Source organism: Molossus molossus, unplaced genomic scaffold (genome assembly GCF_014108415.1).
Source record: "Molossus molossus isolate mMolMol1 unplaced genomic scaffold, mMolMol1.p scaffold_m16_p_4, whole genome shotgun sequence".
Taxonomy (NCBI): Eukaryota; Metazoa; Chordata; class Mammalia; order Chiroptera; family Molossidae; genus Molossus; species Molossus molossus.
Window position 1 is genome coordinate 47,191,776 of NW_023425377.1, and position 22,906 is coordinate 47,214,681.

General features: G+C 39.7%; 1 protein-coding gene across 12 annotated transcripts in view; it reads right to left on the reverse strand.

Moving 5' to 3' along the window:
* The window catches only part of UIMC1 (ubiquitin interaction motif containing 1), a 175,207-nt gene that overhangs the window by 45,583 nt on the left and 106,718 nt on the right, over positions 1-22,906 (reverse strand). For all 12 annotated transcript variants that reach the window (XM_036281865.1, XM_036281860.1, XM_036281867.1 and 9 more), the window contains 2 exons: positions 21,690-21,793; positions 12,025-12,178 (listed from right to left, as the gene is read on the reverse strand). In XM_036281865.1, the coding sequence (XP_036137758.1) occupies positions 12,025-12,178; positions 21,690-21,793 (258 nt within the window). The remainder of the gene's footprint in view (positions 1-12,024; positions 12,179-21,689; positions 21,794-22,906) is intronic.

Here is a 22,906-nt window from a genome sequence, read left to right on the forward strand (position 1 = left end):
ATCCTGAGGCCTGGCTCTTCAGCAGCAAAGCACAAAGATTAGAAGCAAAGACAGTCAATGTTGAGAGGAACAAGATGGGAACAGCGAAGGCACTGAGACTCAAGAAGACACAGATTGCATTCAGACTGCCATTTCACATGCCACATCATACAGCAACTTTATTAATGCACCATAGTGAAGCTGCTATGAGGTAATGTTCCACCAAAAGGTTGAACAAGTTTTCAGAAGACAACTAAGATGACCCCTATACCAGGCCACCACCTCCTTCTACCTCTGAGCTTCCTCTTTCCATCATTAATGGCAATGAAGTCTTTACCCTTTCTCCTTGCTGCTCACTCCTCCTCTTAATTCTGCATGGATTCCAATATGCTTTTTCCCGTATCAGTGCCACTTCTACTCTCACCAATTAGATCTTTCTGCAGGATCAGCACTGCTTCTGCTTCAAGAAGTAAAAGCTTTAACAGCATTCACACAAGAAGGGGGTTGCCGAGCAAGCTGCATAAATCTGGAAACTTTGGTAAAAACTGATGGGTGGGTGGAAAAACTTTTGAAAGCACCTTTAAAGCAAAAGGCAATTGCCTTATAAAGAACTCCTATAAACTGATAATAAAAATACTAAGAAACCAATACTTAGGAAGAGTTCAGAGAACAATTCTTCAAAGAAAAAATACAAATTAGCTTTTTAAAAAAGAGAATTTCAACTTCACTACCAATCAAAGAAATATAAAGTACAATGATATGTCATTGATCACCAGAAATATACCATGGTTTTTTTTAAAAAGAATATTTCTCAGTATTTGGAATGGTATAAGAGGAACACTCATTTGCTACTAATGAGAATTTAAATGAGTATAACCATCCAAAAAGCAATCTAAAAACTTTATACATACAATCCACTGATTCCATTTTTAGTAATCCCATTTAAAGAAATAACTCTTATCAGAAATTCAGACAATTTATACATTTCAAGGCTCATTGCTATTTTAGATCCATATCTTTAATAGAAAAAAAAGATAAAAACCCATGCATGATAATTGGGGAACAATGAAGTAAGAATCTGTCCTTTTCTCACCAATCAGAAGTAATCCCTTCCTCCTCTACCAGTGGTTTGTGCCCCTATTTTAGCACTGCAACTGATTTGTATCATATTTAGTTGTGCCCAAGTCTGTTTGCCTCACTGAATTGTGAATTCCCTGAATACAAATTTGACGACCCATTCAGGTCTGTATCACATCGCTTACTGCCCGCCTTGAGCACCCCACCCCAGCACCTAGCACAATACTTCACTAATAACAGGACACAAAAGTTTTTGTTAAGTTGAATCACTGTACAAAACCAATTAATCAATGACTTCAGAGATAGTATAATTTTATATACATAAAGACAACTGAACACATAAAAGACAAGAGGCAAACAATATTATAACTGACCTAATTCTACCACAATTTGGAATAAACTCAATTCCACAAGATTATAGGAATGAGGATTAGATTGCATTCTAATGTAATGGTAGTCAGAATCTATAGTCATTCCCTTTATCCTCTCTCTTTCTTCCTGTCTGAAACACAGATTGAGATATAGAGATGCAGCAGCCATCTTGAAACCGTAAGTCAAGAAGCCACAAGTGAAGGACTACAGAGCCAAAAGAGAAAAACGTAAATTCTCATCACATCACTGAGCCACTGCTTCACTCTAGACATCTTATGTGAGAAAAAGAAACACTACATGTTAAACCCACTGTTAATGGTATTTTCTGTTACTGTGACTGATCAAATTTTCTGATAGATACTAACAGAATTTTCCATTACTTATTCTGACTTATAAATGATACATACCCACCCACTTGGTTACAGTGACTAGAACAAGGGAAGGCACTAAAATCAATCAAAGTCAATCAGTCTTTCTCTAGACTAATTTATGTGGTCTCCTTCTTGCCATTAAAGGCTAAATGTCTATGGCTACTGGCAGCCATTTCACTCACCCCTTGAATATCTATTGAAGAGAGAAAAGTAGAGTCAAAAGATGAGACATCAGCTCTGCCTGAAACCTACACTAGACTTCTCAATTATTATGCCAACTTTCTCTTTTTCGGTTAAGGGTTACATAATTATATTTCCAACACTTGCATCCAAAAAGAGTCCTACATATAACAGTGGAGTAAGCATACAAATACAGTAGTTATTTTACAGTTGAAAAAAACTTTGCCCTATATTAACCCACATAACTCAAGTTACCTTTGTTGTTCTCCAATTGTCTACTATTCCCTTTCATATTGCCCACACTACAACCACACTGAATTGCCTATACACCCTTCACATTTTTCTATTTATGTGATTTTCCTCTACTGTCCTTTTACATTATTGCCCTTCCCTCTCAATCTCTAATCACATTTCCTCTGAAACACCACAGTATTTTAACTGCACGTCCCTCAGTAGATTTGACCTTGCATTAGAGTTATTCATATACATGTCTTATCTACCCAAATGCACTATAATTTCAAGTGTGTTTGGATTTGTCTATCTCCCCACAGGTCAGTCTGTCTTCCAAAGCCATGTTATTTCTACTAAACCTATTCTATCTCCCAAGGGCATAGAGTTAACACCTCTTTAGTTAGGCATCAATAGCAATATACTTAATCTAATCGTGCTAAGTACTACAAAAGCCACATTAATACCAGTGAGAGGATTGAATGGGGTACAAATTACATCCAAATAGGCAAATACAGGTATATATTAAAGAAAAAAATCAATTTTGTTCAATTAAAGAAATGTCTTATGATTTTTGCTGAGTCACCCATCAAGCCTATTCTAGGCCTGAATCTCTTTCAGCTCCACCTCCAACCCGCCCACTTACACACCATTATTTTCCCAGGAGATTTCCCTGAAGAAATCACCACTCCCAATAGTATGCTGGCTCTAAGCCACACACCCCTGTGATCTAGGCCCAAAGTGTATACAGTTAATGCATTCAGCTTCCCTAACTTTCATATGATCTATTTCTTACTAGCTTATTCTTACCACTTTGACTATCAGATTGCTTTTCCCTGCCTTTCATCTTTCCTTTAAACTAATGGCTTAATACAGACCTCACCAAGACTACACAGGCAAGAAGGATATTCAATAACAGCAGCTACCACTTACTGAATGCCTATTACAAGCTAGACACAGTCCTAGGTACTTTATAAAGTGTCTCTGATTCTCATGACAATCCTGATGATGTCAAACTAATTTTACAAATAAGGCACATGATCCTCAAATAGGTAAGGTAATTTCTCAAATATTACCCAGATGACAAGTATTACAGCTCCACCTAGTTCCACCTAGTTCCATGTTTCTCCCACTCTATCATACTGCCAAAAATAAAGCAGTGGCTGTTCTTCCAGTTTCCACCCTTGCTCCCCATCCCAACAATATATTCCACTACAGCCAGAGTGATCCTTTGCTCAAATATTAATTCATTATTTGCTCAAATCCCTCCAATGGTTCCTCCTCTGCTCAGAGTAGAAACCGAAATCCTTACTATGTATGGCCTAAAAGCCCTGTTCACTTGTCCCCTCCCCAATTATCTGTCTGGCCTCCTTGTTTATCTCGCCTTTAATTACTCCACTCTAGCCATACTGGCTTCTTTGTCATTCCTCATACACATCAAGCCTGTTCACCTCAGGGTCTTTGCACTTACTGTTCCATCTGTCTGTAACACCCTCTCCTCTCCACCTTGAAATCCCCTTAGCTTATTCCATCAATTCTTTTAGGTCTCTTGCTCAAATGTCACTTTCTCAAGGGATTCTTCCCTGACCACCTATTTTTTTTTATTAATTACATTTATTGCTATGAATGATTCACAAAACCATATAGGTTTCAAGTGTACAACTCAATAAAACACCATCTACACAATCCATCATGCACTCATCACCCCAAGCAAAGTCTCTTTCCATCTCCATTTCCTCCCCTTTGCCCACTTCCACCTAGCCCCCACCCCTACACTTCTCCTCCAGCTATCACCACACTGTTCTCTGTGTCTATGTGTTAAGTATATGGTTTTTTTTGGCTAATACCTTCACCTTCTTTCACCCAGTACTCCCATTCTCTCCTCTGACAGCTGACAGTCTATTCCACGTATGCATGCCTCTGTTTCTATTTTGTTCATCAGTTTATTTTGTTCACTAGATTGCACATGTAAATGAGACCATATGATATTTGTTTTTCTCTGAGTGGCTTATTTCACTCAGCATAATAATTTCCAGGTCCATCCATGCTGTTGCAAAAGGTAAGAGTTCCTTCTTTTTTACGGCCATGTAGTATTCCACTGTGTAAATGTACCACAGCTTTTTTATCCACCCATCTACTGATGAGTACTTGGGCTATTTCCAGATCTTGGCTATTATAAATAAACTGCAATAAACATAGGGGTGCATATATTCTTACAAATTCGTATTTTGGGATTCTTAGGACATATTCTAGAAGTGGAATCGCTGGGTCAAAATGCAGTTCCATTTTTAATTTTTTGAGAAAACTCCATACTGTTTTCCACAATGGCTGCACCAGTCTGAGTTCCCACCAACAGTGCACAAAGGTTCCCTTTTCTTCACATCCTCACCAGCCTTTTTTGTTGATTTATTGATAATAGCCATTCTGGCAGATGTGAGGTGGTATCGCATTGTGGTTTTAATTTGCATCTTCCTGATGATTATTGACTTTGAGCATTTTTTCATATGTCTACTGGCCATCTGTATATCCTCTTTGGAGAAGTATCTTTTCAGGTTTAAATTGCTACCTCCTGATCTCTGACACCTAACCTCTCCACCCTTCTCTGTTTTCTTTTTTCTCTCCAAAATACTTATCATCACTTGACATAATATTGTCAGTATCCCACTACTAGAATATAAGGTTCTTGAGAACAGGGATTCTGTTTATTTTGTTTACTATACTTGGTATAGAGTAGATATTTAATATTTATTGAATGAATAAATGAAGAGCCTTATTCTTTCTAGATGTTTAAGTAAAAATGGTCTCAAAGACATTTTCCAGAAAGAAAAGCAACCTGCCTTTGTACTAGTCTAGATTAACTTAGCAAATCCTCTCCTTCTAACAGGGGAGACCACTCTCTCTAATTTTTTCACAGTTGTGAACAGATAGCAATGTCATCGAACAACAGAATGAGCAGACTGAGCCAACATAACCAGAGTGCAGTACATATTATAGTAACATAAAACTTACAGCAAAGTTAATCAGATACATATTTAATGATGTGCATAATTATTATTGTGCTGCACAGTAACTAGGCATAAATGGTAGACACTTCATGTAAATAACTATAACTCCAATTATTATTTTTTTTTAAACACAGCCAAACCAAGCATGTCTAGGATCAGATTCAGAGGAAAACAGGAAGGAGGGGAAAGCTGGATACTTAACTCTGGGAGGTCCCTCTCTTATTCCATTTCCTTAGGCATTGGCTAATGGTCTCCCAGCCTGGGTTATGTATCTTCCAGAGTAACTCTTTTCCACTCCATAGTAGGAGAGGCTTCCTTTTACCAAAGATAACAAAATTAGGCTGAGGGCATGGCCTCTGTCCCCAGATATAAAGCTGAGAGGAACCAAAACTAAATCACTGCTTCTGGTAAGGATGACAGAGGCAGGCAAGCTGACAGAGTAACCAAATACACAGCAAACTTACTGAGGACCTATGCCAGGCACACTAGTCTGTGCTTTGCATAATTCCTCTAACTTCCCCACCCCACCTGCAGCCCCCAATTCTGTTCCCAGGAAAGCAGAGAACTGAATAGTCCCAGTGAGGACTCCCTCCTCCAAATTCTCTCATAGAGACTAAAATGTCACGAGAGGGTAATTTAGGTTAGCAAGCTAACACTACTAAGAAGATTAAGAGGAAGCTATTGTTTAGTGCTGTTTCCCTTGCTTCCTATCTTATCTAACCCATAACAGGATATAGGGCCCCCTACTTTCCTATGGGTTTATCCAAATCTATCCAGCCTTTACAGCTCAGGCTAAGCCCACCCTCTCTTAGACATCATCCCTATTCACTGCAGCTCTTCTTTTTCCTATTGCACTTACTGGCAGGAACATTCATTTGGGTACACAATCATTCACTTTGTGTCACCTTGTAATTAATTTCTTAGGTTAATGCTTATCTCCCCAGTAAGACAGCAAGTTCCTTAATTGCACAAATCTTGTCTTAAACTTCTTTAGTAACTAACTCTCATAAAGTCTAAAACCATTTTTTTAAAAATGTTCCGTAAGTATCCAGATGAATTAAAGTTAAGTAAGTAGGAAAGCAGTAAGTGATAGAAAGGAATCAGATTTCTAATTCTAGGTAAACAAATTGGTGTTGAAAAGTCAAGTTTGTCTCTATTATACTTCTGAACTAATTTTTGAAACAAATTTCCCTATGAAAAAGAAAAAGTGACTATCTTTCAGGATATAGTAGACATCTCTGGATGGCAGTCTGAGACATTTGGATCAGAGCTACAAGTCATACAGTGCCAAACATATAAGAGCTTCCAGTTATATAAGAAAATACACATCTACGATGTCTGAAAGAGTCCTTGAGACCAGAGTGTAAATCCAATTAAGCAGTATCAGACAGGGTCACTGACCCTTGGCCCAATGGAACGAGGAGAACCTGGAAGGCTTTTCCTAAATGGATGACAATGCAAGTTTCACTATACTTTGCCCAAACCTGATGGTGTCAGCTTCTCAAGTTCAATGAGAATGTCCTGGTTCTGGTGGTATAAGTCTGCAGTTGATTTGAGAAAACTCAGAAACAAGCCTGAATCAATTTCAACAGCAAGTATTCAGAGCTTTGAGTACCCCACCACACCCCAGTAAGGAAGAAAAGGTTTAAAAAGCAAATATCATACATATAACTGAAAGATGTCTGTCACAGTGAATACTAAAGCTTCCGGTTTAAGCATAAACTATCAGAGTTCAGTCTGGAAGATATAAGTAGGAGCTGCTCTATACTACTCCTTATCTAGTAATTCTGACCAGGAGAAGGTCATCTATTCTTAGAGCTCAAGGAGCATTCAACTTCTCAAACTCATTTATTTCTGGACCTCAATGCTGAGTAGGTTGTTGACGCAGGCAAGTAATACCAGTTAGGTAAGCATGTTCGGTGAGATACACAAGGCAGTCTCTTCCTTTTCTGGTCACCAAATGTCCAGCCCCAGAATTCTTTCAGCCACTGGAACTCTCTGCTAAAAATCAGACTAAAGAGCTATGTTGAGTGACTTCCGGTCAAGATGGCAGCGTAGGTAAACGCGGTATCGCGTCCTCCCACGACCACATCAAAGTTACAACTAAACTACAGAACAACCATCATTCAAAACTGCCTGAAATCAAGCTGAATGGAAGTCCTACAACTATGGAATTGAAGCAGCAGCCACATCCAGACTGGTAGGAAGGGCAGAGGGGCGGAGATGCGGAGATGCAGAGGGGCGAAGGCTCGAGGGGCTGGTCCCACACCCACATGTGGCGGATAAAAATCAGGATACCTCAGCTGGGAAGGTCCTTCCTGAGGACTGAGGGGTCCCTGTCCCACACCAGGTGCCCCGCTCCGGGTTCCAGTGCCAGGAAGAGAAGTCCACATAACTTCTGGCTGGAAAAACCAGCAGGAACTGAGGCTCAGGGAAGCTGAAGCGGCTAGAGCCCCAGGCAGCTCCTTAAAGGGCCCGCGCACGGACTTATCGGACTCTCTCCCTCTAAGCTTGGAGGGGAGGCAGCTCGAGGGGCACCAGAGACATACAGGGAAGAACAGAGCTGTTTGGCACTGGAGCGAGGGCTGGAGAGGGGCCTTTCTCCGGGACAAACGTGCTGTCAGAGGCCTTTGTTCCTTTAGTGAGCCCTTCCGGGGGGCGGCAGACAGCTGCCATATCTGGGACTCCAGCAACCTGGCTCACACTGGTAGCCCTGCCCTGGTTACTCCCTGAGGACCCACCCCGCCCCGCCCCATCCAACTTTCAGGCCCATCCAACTTTCAGGCCCATCCAACTTTCAGGCCCACCCAACTTTCAGGCCCACCCAAGCTGTTGCCACTTGCTTAACCATCGGATTGGCCTGTCTTGGATCCTGCTTCAGGTTTTTCCTAAATTCTCTCAAACAAGCAGTGTCTGGTCTCAGCTAGCCCCATACAGCTCGTTAAGTAATACACAGAAACAAACATAGGGAGGCAGCCAAAATGAGGAGACAAAGAAACAGGTCCCAAATGAAAGAAAAGAACAAAACCCCAAGAAAAGAACTAAGCAAAATGGAGATAAGCAACCTAACAGATGCTGAGTTCAAAATACTGCTTCTAAGGATGCTCAATGAACTTAGTGAGGGCCTCAAGAAAGGACCAGTCAGAAATTATGGATGCACAGTCAGAATTAAAGAAGGCATTAACTGAAATAAAGAATAATTTACACAGCTTCAATACTAGAGTACGTAAATCCAAGAAGCAAACCATCGATTTGGAATATAAGGAAGCAAAAAATCCCCAATCAGAACAGCAAAAAAACAAAAAGAATCCAAAAAAATGAGGATAGTGTTAAGGAGCCTCTGGGACAACTTCAAGCGTGCCAACAGTCGCATCTTGGGGGTGCCAGAAGGAGGAGAGCGAGAACAAGAAATCGAAAACCTGTTTGAAACAATAATGGCAGAAAACTTTCCTAACTTGGTGAAGGAAACAGACATACAAGTCCAGGAAGCACAGAGAGTCCCAAACAAGATGAACCCCAAGAGGCCCACACCAAGACACATCATCTTCAAAAAGCAAAAGGTTCAAGACAAAGAGAGAATCTTAAAAGCAGCAAGAGAAAGGCAGCTAGTTACCTACAAGGGAGTTCCCATTAGGCTGTCAGCTGATTTCTGAAAAGAAACTTTGCAGGCCAGAAGGGAGTGGCAAGAAATATTCAGAGTGATGAAAAGCAAGAACCTACAACCAAGATTACTCTATCCTGCAAAGCTGTCATTTAGAATCGATGGCCATATTAAGACTTTCCCAGACAAGAAAAAGTTAAAGGAGTTCATTACCACCAAACCATTATTATATGAAATGATGAAGGGTCTTTTTGAAGAAAAAGATAAAATATATGAACAAACAAAATGGCAATGAATATATATCTATCTACAAACAAAATGAACAGGCAGAACAGAAACATTCTCATAGATACAGAGAACATTTTGTTGGTTGCCAGATGGGAGGGGGGTTGGGGGAATGGGTGAAAAGGTGAAGAGATTAAGAAGTACAAATTCGCCCTGGCCGGTTTGGCTCAGCGGTTAGAGCGTCGGCCTGCGGTCCTGAGAGACCCGGGTTTGGTTCCCGCTAAGGGCATGTACCTCGGTTGCAGTTTGTCCCCGGCCCTGGTCGGTTGTGCGGGTGGCGGCCACTTGATGTGTCCCTTTCACATCGATGTTTCTCTCTCTCTCTCTGTTCCTCTCCCCCCCGCCCCCCACTCTACCTGAACAAAAAATGAAGAATGTCCTCGGGTGAGGATAAAAAAAAAAAAGTACAAATTCATTGCTAGACTAACAAACCTCAAAGGGAAAGGGATTGGGGGGGGTGGGAAAGAAAAACCCAAAGAACTTATATGCATAACCTATGGACACAGACAATAGTGTGGGAAAAGGCGGGAGGGGGGCAAAAGTGGGGAGGAGGGGGTCAATGGGGGGAAAATGTGGAACATCTGTAATACATTTTACATTCAACAATAAAGATTTAAAAAAAAAAGAGCTATGTTGAATTCAAATTGCATCTAGAATCCTAGCACTTCAGTGATCTTCTATTAAAAGATGTTAATGATCAGATTTAAATCTTTACCTTTCACTGCATTTAGAAGAGGACAATGCGCCCTGGCTGGTTTGGCTCAGTGGTTAGAGAGTCGGTCCACTGACTGAAGGGCAAAGGTTCGATTCCTGGTCAAGGGCATGTGCCTAGGTTGCAGGTTTGATCCCTGGTCCAGGTTGGGGTTATGTAGGAGATAACTAATCGATGTGTCTCTCTCACATCAATGTTTCCCCCAACACCCCGCCTCCTTCCTTCCCTTCCACTCTACCTAAAAAATTTTTTAAATCAATGGAAAAATATCCTTGGGTAAGGCTGAACAATAAACAAATAAATAAAGCACTACAATGCTATTCATAAAGATCCTTTAAAATAACAACAAAATCTTTGACCTAGTAATTCACTATTGGGAATAGTAACAGCAGCTGTAAGTTCTTAAGTACTGACTATGTGCTAGACATTGTGCTAGGCACTTTCCTTAAAATATCTCATTTAACCTCATAAAAAATGAATAAGGTCATTACTACTATTACTTGACAGATGCCTAAAAGGGAAGCACAGAAACTTGTACAGGGTCACACAGTCTAGTAAATGACAGAGGTGGGACTCAACCTCAGATTGATTGAACTCCAGAGCCCATCTTTTTTTACTGTCACTCAACTAGAAACACATCCTTGGGAAATGACCCCAAAATATAGCGACAACTTTAAGCATAAGAGGCTCAGTGCCATGTACTAAGCAACTTGAAGCATTCTAAACACAGTTACATAAATGGAGGCAATTCAGATTATAAAATATTACATAGGCAATAAAAATATTTTGCACCTAACTTTTAGTGACTCATGAACAAAATTTTATGCTATAAATAGAAAAAGCAAAATACAAAACTTTACATATAGTCAGATTTCAATTCTGTAAAAATTATCTGCACATGGGTAGACCTAAATTTATTGCTAAATTTTAAAAGACAGGTTGCAGAAATATAACATATATATATATATGGCATGGTCCCACTTATGTTAATAACACATGACTCATTTTAAGTATTCAATAAATGTAAGCTATTATTATTATTATTATTTAATCCTCACCTGAGGACATTTTTTACATTTATCTTCAGATAGAGCGAGAGGGAAAGAGGGGTGGAGAGAGAGAGAGAGAGAAACATCGATGTGAGAGAGACACTCAGCTGGTTGCCCCCCACACAACCCCATCTGGGCTGGGGACAAACTGCAACTGAGGTATGCACCCTTAGCAGGAACCGAACCTGGGACTCTCTGATCCACGGGCTGACGCTCTAACTGCTAAGCCAAACCGGCCAGGGCAACTATTATTATTATTATTACTAATACTTTATAATCAGAAAAAAAATCATTGAATTTATTTAAATTATAAGTTTTGTATTTCCTTATTTAATAAATAAAAGGTGTATTGCTTTATAAAAATAAAAAAACATGTACCTTTCTTTCCCAGAAATCATAACTTATAAAATGCCTCACAATTTCAGACTAAATACCTCTAATTTATGGGAATCATCAAGTAGCACTGAGAAAAGCATTGCAACACTGCCAATCATTTAAAGTATGATTACAATCAGCACATTATACCACAGAAAACTGTACTGATACTATTATATTTAGAATTTAAAGTCACAGACAGACAAGCTAGATCAGGAGTGGTACTTTAAGGGCCAATATCTCACACTATACCAAAACTAAGGCTTTTGGTGCACTCTTTAACAAGAGGTAACCAATAGCTCCAGGGTGATGCAGCAGAGACATGTAGCACATAAATGGAAATTAGAAATATTTTTCAGCTGCTGTCTTTCTGTAGAGTTTACTTACACTTACACACACACATAAACACACACAAAGACCTATATTGAATTGAAAATGGGCAACTCTAGAACTTAGTTCATCAATTTTTATAGGAGTCTCAATATTTGAACATATAATTGAAATGAAAAGTCCAAAGCATCACACTGAATTTGGGCCTACCTATGACGAAGAACAAGTTGAAACATTAAAAGATAAAAGATTTTCCCTTCCCCTTCTCCTCAGGTATGTGCCACTAAATAGCATACCTGCCAAAGTAATAAAGAATAGGAAAAGTACTAAAAAAATTAACTAGACAGACATCAAAACAAAACAAAAAACCAACAACTGTAACTTTGAAGAACTGTCTCTTTTTTTCTGTCCTGTATTATATAGCATTACAAAACCATCACACAGACAGGTATGTTCTTACCTGTATCTTGCCCCACCAGCCCATTGCAGTACATGGCATGTCGCTCAATCTTTGTGGGTGGAAAGCCTTGTCCACATAGTGGGCAGGGTACCTTGGTACTGGATGAGAAGGTAGAAGAAGGTATTTCCTTCTCAACATCTTCCCTGTTACAAACCTGAAGAATATGACAAACAGCAATTGTAACAACTTTACTTTATAAAATAATTTTCCCCCAAAGAACTGCAAGAAACTCCATCCATACTTTATTTACTTTCAAACAGACTATACCAGTCAGCTTGCAAATTCAGGACTGAGGATTAAGAGATATGATAATAGCCCAGTTTGGCTCAGTGGTTGGAGCGTCGGCCTGCGAACCAAAGAGTCCTGGGTTCGGTTTCCGCTAAGGGCACATACCTCAGTTTCAGTTTGTCCCTGGCCCCGGTTGGGGCTGTGTGGGTGGCGACCACTCGGTGTCTCTCTCTCACATCAATGTTTCTCTCTCTCTCTCTTCCTCGCTCTCTCCTTCCCACTCTATCTGAAGATGCATGCAAAAATGTCCTCGGGTGAGGATATTAAAAAAAGAAAGAAAGAAAGATATGTAACAACCCTGGCTGGTTTGGCTTGGCCGTTAGCGTGTCAGCATGTGGACCAAAAAGTCATGGGTTCGATTTCTGGTCAAGAGCACATACCCGAATTGCAGGTTCAATCCCCAGCCCCAGTTGCATGGGAGGCAGCCAATAGATGTGTCTCTTTCACATTGATGTTTCTCTCTCTCTCTCCGCACCCTCTTTCCACTCAATATCTAAAAAAATAATCAATGAAAAAAATATCCTCGGGTAAGGATTAACAAAAAAAAAAAAAAGGAGAGAGAGAGAGAGAGAGAGATGATAACATAGTTAATACTTATTCAAGCCTGCCCACTATGTGCTAAGTACTCTACATGTAATAGTCACTTAATCCTCATAGTAATCTAATAAAGGTATTAATATACTCTTTTTACACGTGAGCAAAGCATTGTTCAAAACAGTAAAGTAAATTGCTCAAAGTTACAGAACAAATAAGTGACAGAGCTAAAATTCAAACCAAGGACTATTTGTCTCCTAAAACTAAGGGCATTCCTCTCTATCATGCTGCAAGGCACTGTGTTCCTTAGGTCAGTATACTGTGTCTGCAGTGTTTCAATAGTCTGTATAGCAACAGCACCTTAAAGATACTTTTTCAATCTCACAAAATAACTGTGATATTGTCCATGAATTGAGACATACATAAGGAGTTAGAAAACAAAAGAGCTCTAAGCAAAAGAAACACAACTAAAATTTAAGAACCGAGGTCTTAAATTTTACACCAGTAAGATATACTGCATCCAATGTTTTATGACTTTTGGATTGAAAGAGGAAATACGACTAAGACCCAAATATTTAAGAAGGCCTAAGAGAAATTAAGACAATTCTGCTGAAGCCATTCTTACACCTTATCTCTCTTGTTCCTCTTCTTGTTCTATAGTCATCATTTTTCCAACAGTTGCCAGTGTCTCCCAGAGGCAGTTTTATTTTACCTTTACTTGTCATAACTGATAACGCTGCAGTGATTAATTCAACAGTATGGGTAAGCACTGCAGCACTACTGCCTAACGCTTGCTTCGAAGGAAGCATGTCCTGTCCAATCAATGTGAAACTGTCCTGCATAGCCACTGCTTCCATTTAGGAGCAAGGAGTACCTGGACGGTCATTATGCCTTATTACAGGGAGAAAAAATAAACCACCTTCTGGTACAAGAACAAAACAGGACCAAAACTGCAATGGGTAGATAATTTGAGCTCTGAAAAAACTGGGTTGGGGGAGGGGGTCTCTAATTTTAGGCCATCCTTGAAATCTACTGCTTGTGAATGTGATCCAGCAGAGAGGAAAACAGGTCATCTAAATACCCAAACAGTTTTTACAATTGCTAAAAAATATTGTTTTCAATACATGTGCTTTGTACTTAAAAAGACATACTCTGAAAGGGAAAAAAAGAAAGATGAGAAATGAAGTAACAGTGGTTGAGTTCCTATACCATGCCAGGGTTGGCCAAGCATTTTCCATATCCATCCCTCACAACAACCCACCTGGTAAGAACCACTAACTAGCTCTAGTATTACAGAAGAGGAAACTGAGGCTTGGAAAGACAAAGTTACCTATTGATCACAAAGTTAGTAAGTAAGCAATCTAGATTCAAACCCAGACTTGTATGACATCAAACCTTCACTATTTCCATTTCAGCATGTGCCAAAAGCAAAAGGCACCCCCTTCTACTTTGTTTCTGGAAGCTGACTCTGCCAGATACTGGGAGACTATACAGTTCTATTATTCTTCTCTAGAACGTGGGTCTAGAAGTTCTAGGCGTTATTTATTCTAAGCTTAGTCACTGAGCTTATAAATTCAGGTTCTTCTGAACATAAATTTTACAATGAAAAGTCATCTTCTGCATGCAAAGCAATTTAAGCAGAGAGGATAAAGTCAGATACCTGATCATTTGCAAGTAGTCTTGAGTTGTTGAAAGTTAGTGTCGACTGAGCAGTTACTTGGCCTTCTAAAGTGCACTGAGCGCAGAAATATTATATGACATGAATGTCAAAGTGCTCACACCAGCACTATACGCCTTTGTATTCCTCAACAGCTCTATCAAACGCAGAAAATGTACCTTCAACTATTAATGTATTCAAGAGGACGTAATCTGTCTATTACTGTCTTACTGTGAAGACAAGACCACTTCCAATCATACTCATAGGCAACCCAGAAGGTTTCTGAGCATTTTTATATTAAAATAAGATTATTCCCCGTACCATTAAAATGGTCTATTTAAATATTAACTATAGTGGAGGAACCTCAAGCAAAAACAAAACAAAACAAAAAAAAAAAACAAGCAAAGCAACTTTTATTAGTACCATGTAGTCAGGGATTAAGTCTCTGCAGAACAGCTACTACTTCTTTTAAAATACTATACAGCCATTTCTCAAAAGAGGCAGTTGAACCCCAAATCTTGATCTCTTAAAGGTCTCTTACCTTCTGGCCTCAAAAAAAACTTCACTTCAAGAAATGGACCCAATGAAAATAAAAGTACATCCTACGAATCACCAACCCCCTGCATCTCCCTACCTGTCTCATTTGTAGCTAAGAAAGCTGTCTGTTTGGCAATTTTCCCTCTTACTACAAGTCTCTTAACACAATTTACTTAAAAACCAACTGACTAAACCAACTATTTGATTCTGAATAACATCCATTAACTCTTCTGAAAACAGATTATGTGAATCTCCAACTAAGGGAAACTCTCTGGCAAGATATTCAGAAAACATTATTTCCAAAGGAACCTGACCACAGCAGGAAATCAAATCAAGAGGAATTACAGTTCTGCCACAAATATTCCAAATGCCTCAAATACTTTCGAACAATTCTCTGTCATTAGTAAGAGGGTATTACTGAACAGTCACAATACATTACAAAGCAGTAAAATAATAACTGGTTCCACATGCATACTTCTACATCTGCCAAATCTCTACTATGTGTCTTATATTCCTCATTTAATTTCATCTTCAGAGAAACCCAATGAACGTCTCCATTTTACATATGAAAAACTGAAATTCAGAAAAATATTCCTCTTCTATACTCCCCTAATGCCCTAGGCATCTTTCTATCATTATATTTGTCAGACTACATTATAATTATAATGTTCTGTTTATGTGTCTATCTCCTCCCTTAAAAAGGACTCTCTGAAGACAGAGACTTTTTTCTTACTCATTTTTATGTCTCAAGAGTGTAAAACATTGATTGCGTCCCAGTACACTAATTATAAATATCTGCTAAATAAATGAATGAAATAATTAATTAAATAATTTACCCAAGGTCACAAAGTTAAGTGGTGGGATTAGTATTCAAAGTCATGCCTTCTAATTCCAATGCTCAAGCAACACTAGCACTATACCATACCACCTTCCAATAAACAAGAAATCTTAGGACAAATGATCCCATACAGATTCCAAGGGCAAGTGTCCACAGCCATTATACTATCTTTGTGTACATAAAATGTACAGATTCTATCTTTCTAGTAAGTGACTTATAACTAGTAAGTGATTACTCAATGACTTAAACACTACAGTATCTCTAACTTCTTTTAATGGAAACTTCTAAGACTAGAGACATCCATCAATATCAGCAAACAGCAACTTGAAAGGAGGACATTCAATGTGAGAAAGGCCATACAATTACAATCATGTGAGGTGTAGTGGTGCAGACATATAAACTATAAATTCTAAATAGGGTTCATGCTCTGTGCCCCAAACAAAGAACAGTCTCCTTTGTAGTTATGGATAAGTAAGAAATCAACCTTGATTAACCAGAAGTTTGCAGGACTTCTTCTGTACCTTAAGATGCCTGTGTTAATAACACTCTGTTCCCCCATCTTCATTTAGACAGTTCTGGTCCCTCCTTAGGAAAAAGACCTGAGGCCATTTTCACATTATCTAGCAGGAACTGTCCTCAGTTGCTCTGCTGCAGGGAGTGTTATCATCTTTCCTACCACCACTGGCATCAGGGAATCTTGGTCTGTCAGTTGTGACAGATCAGGTTCCAGGGAACCAAGCAGTGTGCATGATTCATGAAAGCAGAATTTCTACCCAGTTACCTGCAATGCAGAAATGGGGGTGGGGGGTCAGGGGTCTAACTTCTACTTTAAAAACTGTTTTTAAAAAGCCTAGAATATGAAAAGTGATAAGAGAATGAAGCCTTTTTAAGGTACTCAGGATAAGAGTATACACAAATGTAACCAAAAATCTTTATTTCCACAGAAAAATTAGTTTAATTCTCAGGCGCTGCTTTTCAAAAAAATTCTTGGTAACTAAATGTTTTGTCAGACTCAAAAATGAAAAATATACATTGAGAATCTTCATCAGAAGTATGTACTTAGAATTCCAGTCAAGATGGCAGCATAGGTAAATGCAGTACTCACATCCTCCTACAACTATATCAAAATTACAGCTAAACTACAGAACCACCATCATTCTGAATCGCCTAAAATCTAGCTGAATAGAAGTCCTACAACTAAAGATTTAAAGAAGTCATATCAAGACTGGTAGGAAGGGGGCAGATGTGGAATTGTCTGGTCCCACACCCACATGTGGCACATAAAAATTGGGAGGAATAATCCTCAGCTGCAGAGGTCCTCCTCGGGGTCCGCCCCAGCCCCACACCAGTCCCCCAAACTCAGGGTTCCAGTGCTGGGAAGAGAAGTCTCCATAACTCCTGGCTATAAAATCCAGCAAAAATTGAGGTTGAGTGACATGGAGGGCTTCTGGAGTCAGAGGCAGTTCCTCTGAAAGGGCCCACACACTTACTCTGACTTGCTCTTTCTGAGCTCTGGCACTGGGACAGCAGCTTAAAAGGTACCAGGGACATACGGGGAGAAAATGAAGTGTCTGGCATCAGGACAAGAATTGGGGGCACAGCTTTATCCAAGACAAGTGCTGGCAGAGGCCATTGTTCCTTTGATGAGCTTCCCACCACCGAGTCTCTATCAACCTGGTTATCACTGTTTGCTCTGCCCTGGTGATTCCCAGACCCCACCAAGCTGTTTCCAGTGCTTTTTCCATATGAATGGCCTAACTTGGCTTATGCTTCAGACTTTCCTAAAATCTCTCAAACAAGCAGCATCTGGTCTCAGCATGCCCAGAACCTCTCAATAAGTGGCCCCAGGACCAGCACTAGCAGCAGCTGGCTGTGATTCGCAGCTTGGCCTCTCCTGGGCACCTCCAAGCCCAGCACAAGTAGCAGTCAGATGCAGATTGCTTTGTAGCTCAAGCTGGGTGACACTGGGCAGAACATATGTGGCAGCTGACAATGGGCACAACCAGCATACCTGGTGGACAGTTTCACGCCACATCAAAACACCACCCAACCACCCGGCTGTCCAATGGACTGCAATGTCCAGGTTCAATTCCTAGTCAGGGCACATGCCTGGGCTGCAGGCTCAATCCCCAGTAGGGGGTGTGCAGGAGGCAGCTGATGGGTTTCTCTCTTATTGATGTTTCTATCTTGCTCTCCCTTCCTCTCTCTCTAAAAAATCAATAAAAACATATTAAAGAAAAAAAAAAATATCACCCAACCACTTCCACAGTGACAGAACTCAAGAAGCAGACTCAGCAGGCACCAGAGCCCCACTGAAGGAAGTCCTGCTGAGTGGGGTGGGCCCCAGCACAGCTGATCCTCCATGGTGGTTGTGGCCAGTCCTTGTACTGAATCTGCCTGGGAATAAATCCCTCCCACTGACATGCCAACAGCAATCAAGGCTCAACTACAACAAGGGAGTGTACACAGCCTACACAGGCCACAGAATGGAGTGGGGGGGGGGGGAGTAAGGAGGAAACACACACCTAGAGTAGCCAGCTTGGATGATGGAGGAGGCTGTGCCACTGGACCCTACAGGACACCTACTACATTAGGTCACTCTACCAAGCCTGGGAGATGTAGCAGCTCTACCTAGTACATAGAAACAAACACAGGGGAGATGCCTAAATGAGGAGACAAAAAAACATGTTACAAATGAAAGAACAGGAGAAATCTCCAGAAAAAGAACTAAATGAAATGGAGGCAAGCACACTATCAGATACAGAGTTCAAAACAATGGTTAAAAGGATGCTCAAGGAACTAGGGAAAGAATAGCTGAACTTAGAGAGAACTTCAACAGCATAAAAGAAAGACATGGAAATCATAAAAAAGAAAAAAAAATACATGGAAAACATAAAAAAGAACCAGTCAGAAATGAAGGATAGATACACTAACTGAAATGAAGAATAATTTACAGTGAATCGACAGTAAAGTAGATGAAACTGAGAAGCAAATCAGCAATTTGGAATATAAGGAAGCAAAAAACACCCAATCAGAATAGCAAAAAAATCCAAAAAATAAAGATAGTGTAAAAAGCCTTTGGGACAATATTCACATCATAGGGACGCTGGAAGGAGGAGAGAGAGAGTAAAATTGAAAACCTACTTAATAAAATGACAGAAACTTCTCTAACCTGGTGAAGGAAATAGATATACAGGAAGTACAGAGAGTCCCAAACAATATGAACCCCAAGACACATCATAATTAAAATGCAAAAGGTAAAAGACAGAGAGAATCTTAAAAGCAGCAAGAAAAAAGAGGTTAGTTCTCTACAAGGGAGCTCCCATAAGACTGTCAGCCGATGTCTCAACAGAAACTTTGCAGGCCAGAAGGGAGTGGTAAGAAATATTCAAAATGATGAAAAGCAAGGACCTAAAACCAAGATGACTCTACCCAGCAAAGCTCTCATTTAGAGTCAAAGGACACAGAAAGAGCTTCCCAGAAAGAAAAAGCTAAAGGAGTTAATCACCACCAAACCAACATTTACATGAAATGTTAAAGGATCTTCTTTAAGAAGAAAAAAAAGATAAAAAATATGAGCAATAAATATATATCTATTACCCTGGCTGGTTTGGCTCAGCAGTTAGAGCGTCGGCCCATGGACCAGAGAGGCCCAGGTTCGGTTCCTCTAAGGGCACATGCCTCAGTTGCAGTTTGTCCCTGGCCCTGGTTGGGGTCGTGTGAGTGGCAATCACTCAATGTGTCTCTCTCACATCGATGTTTCTCTCTCTCTTCCTCCCTTTCTCCCTCCTGCTCTATCTCAAGATAAATGCAAAAAGTGTCCTCGGGGGAGGATAAAAAATATATATATGTATATATGTATATATGTCTGTAGATAGATAGACAGATCGATCAACAATTGAATCTAAAAAACAAAAGAAGTGAACAAAGAGAACAGAAACAGACTCATAGACACAGAGAACATTTTGATGGTTGCCAGATGGAAGGAAGGTTGGGGGAGATGGGTGAAAAATGTAAAGGGATTAAGAAGTATAAATTGCTTGTTACAGAATAGTCATGGGGATATAAAGTACAGCACAGAAAATACAGTCGATAATATTCTAATGCATGGTGTCAAATGAGTAAAAGACTTATCAGGATGATCATTTAGTAAATTAGATAATGTCTAATCACTGGGGTATACATCTGAAACCAATATTATATTGTATGTCAACTGTAATTGGAAAGTAAAAAAAATTGCCTGGCCAGTTTGGCTCAGTGGTTAGAGCGTCGGCCTGCGGTCTGGAGAGACCCGGGTTCAGTTCCCGCTAAGGGCACGTACCTTGGTTGCAGTTTGTCCCCGGCCCTGGTTGGTCGTGCGGGTGGCAGCCACTCGATGTGTCCCTTCACGTCGATGTTTCTCTCTCTCTCTCCCTTCCTCTCTCTCCCTCCCACTCTATCTGTACAAAAAATGGAAAAATATCCTCGGGTGAGGATAAAAAAAAAAAAGAAAAGTAAAAAAATTATTTTAAATTTTTAAAAAAAGAAGTATGAAGCCCTGGCCAATTTGGCTCGGTGGTTAGAGCATCAGCCCTTAGACCAAAGAGTCATGGGCTCGATTCTGGTCAAAGGCATGCACCTCAGTTGATGTTCAGTCCCCGGCCTTGGTCGTGATCATACAGGAGGCAACCAATCAATGTGTCTCTCTCACATCAATGTTTCTCTCCCTCACACTCTATCTGAAGATAAATGGAGAAGTATCCTCGAGAGAGGATTAAAAAAGAAAAAGTATGAATTTGTATTAATTGGGTGTATAGTTAATGCCAGATATGTGCAATTAGAAACGGTAATACTACTGCAAGAAGAGATTTGCTTATTTTATCACATTGCTATTTGGACTTTGCATTTCTGATCACATCTAGAAATTAGGGCAGAAAGTTAGTTACCTCATAATGTATACATAGTGACTATTTCCAAGACTGTTCATCTCTGTTACTTATCAGTATATAATGGAAAATACACCAGATTTTAGAGACAAATCTGTATTCAAATTCTAGTTCTACCATTATTAGCAGTTTGAATTTGAACAAATTCCTTAAATATCCCAAGCCTCCATTTCCCTCTCTGTAATAGAAATAATAAAGCATGTTAAAGTACACAAGAAATGGTAACTACTGTTATTTTTCAGAAACAATGCTGAACTGATCTTAACTATAAGAACTCCTCCTCTCCCCCTGGCCAGTTTGGCTCAGCGGTTAGAGCGTTGGCCCACAGACCAGAGAGTCCTGGGTTCGGTTTCCGCTAACGGCATGTACCTCAGTTGCAGTTTGTCCCCGGGCCCCGGTTGAGGCTGTGTGGGTGGCAACCAGTTGATGTGTCTCTCTCACATCAATGTTTCTCTCTCTCTCTTCCCCCTCTCTCCCTCCTGCTTTGTCTAAAGATAAATGCAAAAACATGTCCTCAGGTGAGAATTTAAAAAAAAAAAGGAATTTCTCCTCTGAAATAAGTGTCCCAAAAGCTACAACCCCATCACCTACATCTTTCCAGCCAAAGGTCAATGCAGCATCAGATAGAAAGAAAACACTGAGAAAAATGAGAGCAGTGGTTCTCAACCTTCCTAATGCCAAGACCCCTTAATACAGTTCCTCATGTTATGGTGACCCCCAACCATAAAATTATTTTTGTTGTTATTTCATAACTGTAATTTTGGTACTGTTATGAATCGCCATTGTTTTCCAATGGTCTTAGGCAACCCTTGTGAAAGGGTCGTTTGACTCCCAAAGGGGTTGCGACCCACAGGTTGAGAACCGCTGAATTAGAGAGAATACTCACCTCCTTATCTGTCATTATTATTCTTACTTCATCCAGGGTCTCTCTGCTACCTGGAAAGACTTCTTTTTCAAGGTCAAAACTTTCAGGGAAACTTAGCTGTGTCTCTGCAATTGAAAATACATAAGTCTCATTAATTTTCACAGTTAAAAAAAACAAACACCTATTTCCCCTAAAGCTTAAGGTATGATAAAACATCGGTAGCCATATAGATCCAGTTTGCTTGCTTTTTTTTTCTTAAAGCTTTACTAAGGCATACTTTACATACAACAGAATCCACCAAGTTTCCGTCCATTAAACCTAGATATAACGGACTAATTCAAGTGTGTGTGTGTGGGGGGTCCGTTAAAGCCTAAAGTCCATTATATAATAAAGCAGGTTTCCTAAATGCATATGTTAAAAAATCAACTAGTTAGTTTACCTATTTTTACTTATGTAGACATATTTGTGTAATTAAAATTAAGTATGTATGAAAAGTTTAATTTTACAGAAAATATGTATTACTGTACATATGTGTTCTATATGCATTACTGTAATTTTAAATTTATACTGAATAGGTATAGTAAATGCATGCATTCACCAGTCACCATGACTAAACAAATGCACATGGCTGGGGCATGGCTGGGGCATGGCTGAGTGTACGTCAGAACACCAGAGGCCCACATTAAAACTGCTATAGCCCTGGCTGGTTTGGCTCAGCAGAGCGTTGGCCCACTTCAATTCTGGTCAAGGGCACGTAACCTCGGTTGCAGTTCATCCCAGGCCCTGGTCGGGTTATGCAGGAGGTAACCAGTCAATTTGGCTCTATCACATTGATGTTTCTCTCTGTCTCTCTCCCTCCCTCCTACTCTATCTGATGATAAATTTTTAAAAAGTATCCTCAGGTGAGAAATTTTAAAAAATAAAGTTAAAAAAAAAAAAAAAACTGCTACAGAAAGCCACGCCATGAACGACAGAACCAATAACCACATAAGATGGGGTGTGATCACATCATAATTATTCACCAAACATTCTTTATGAGCAGTGACTCTTGGATTTAAATATGTAAACTAAAATTGTAGATATAAAATATTTATTTATGTTGGCAAAATTACTACTGTTTTTTCTAACCTATGGCCTATTTGCTAAAATTTGTTAAAAATAACAATGAATTAATAACAAACAAAAAAAACTGTAAATTTACTTATAAGGAAATCTTAGTTAAAAACATTTTAGCCCTG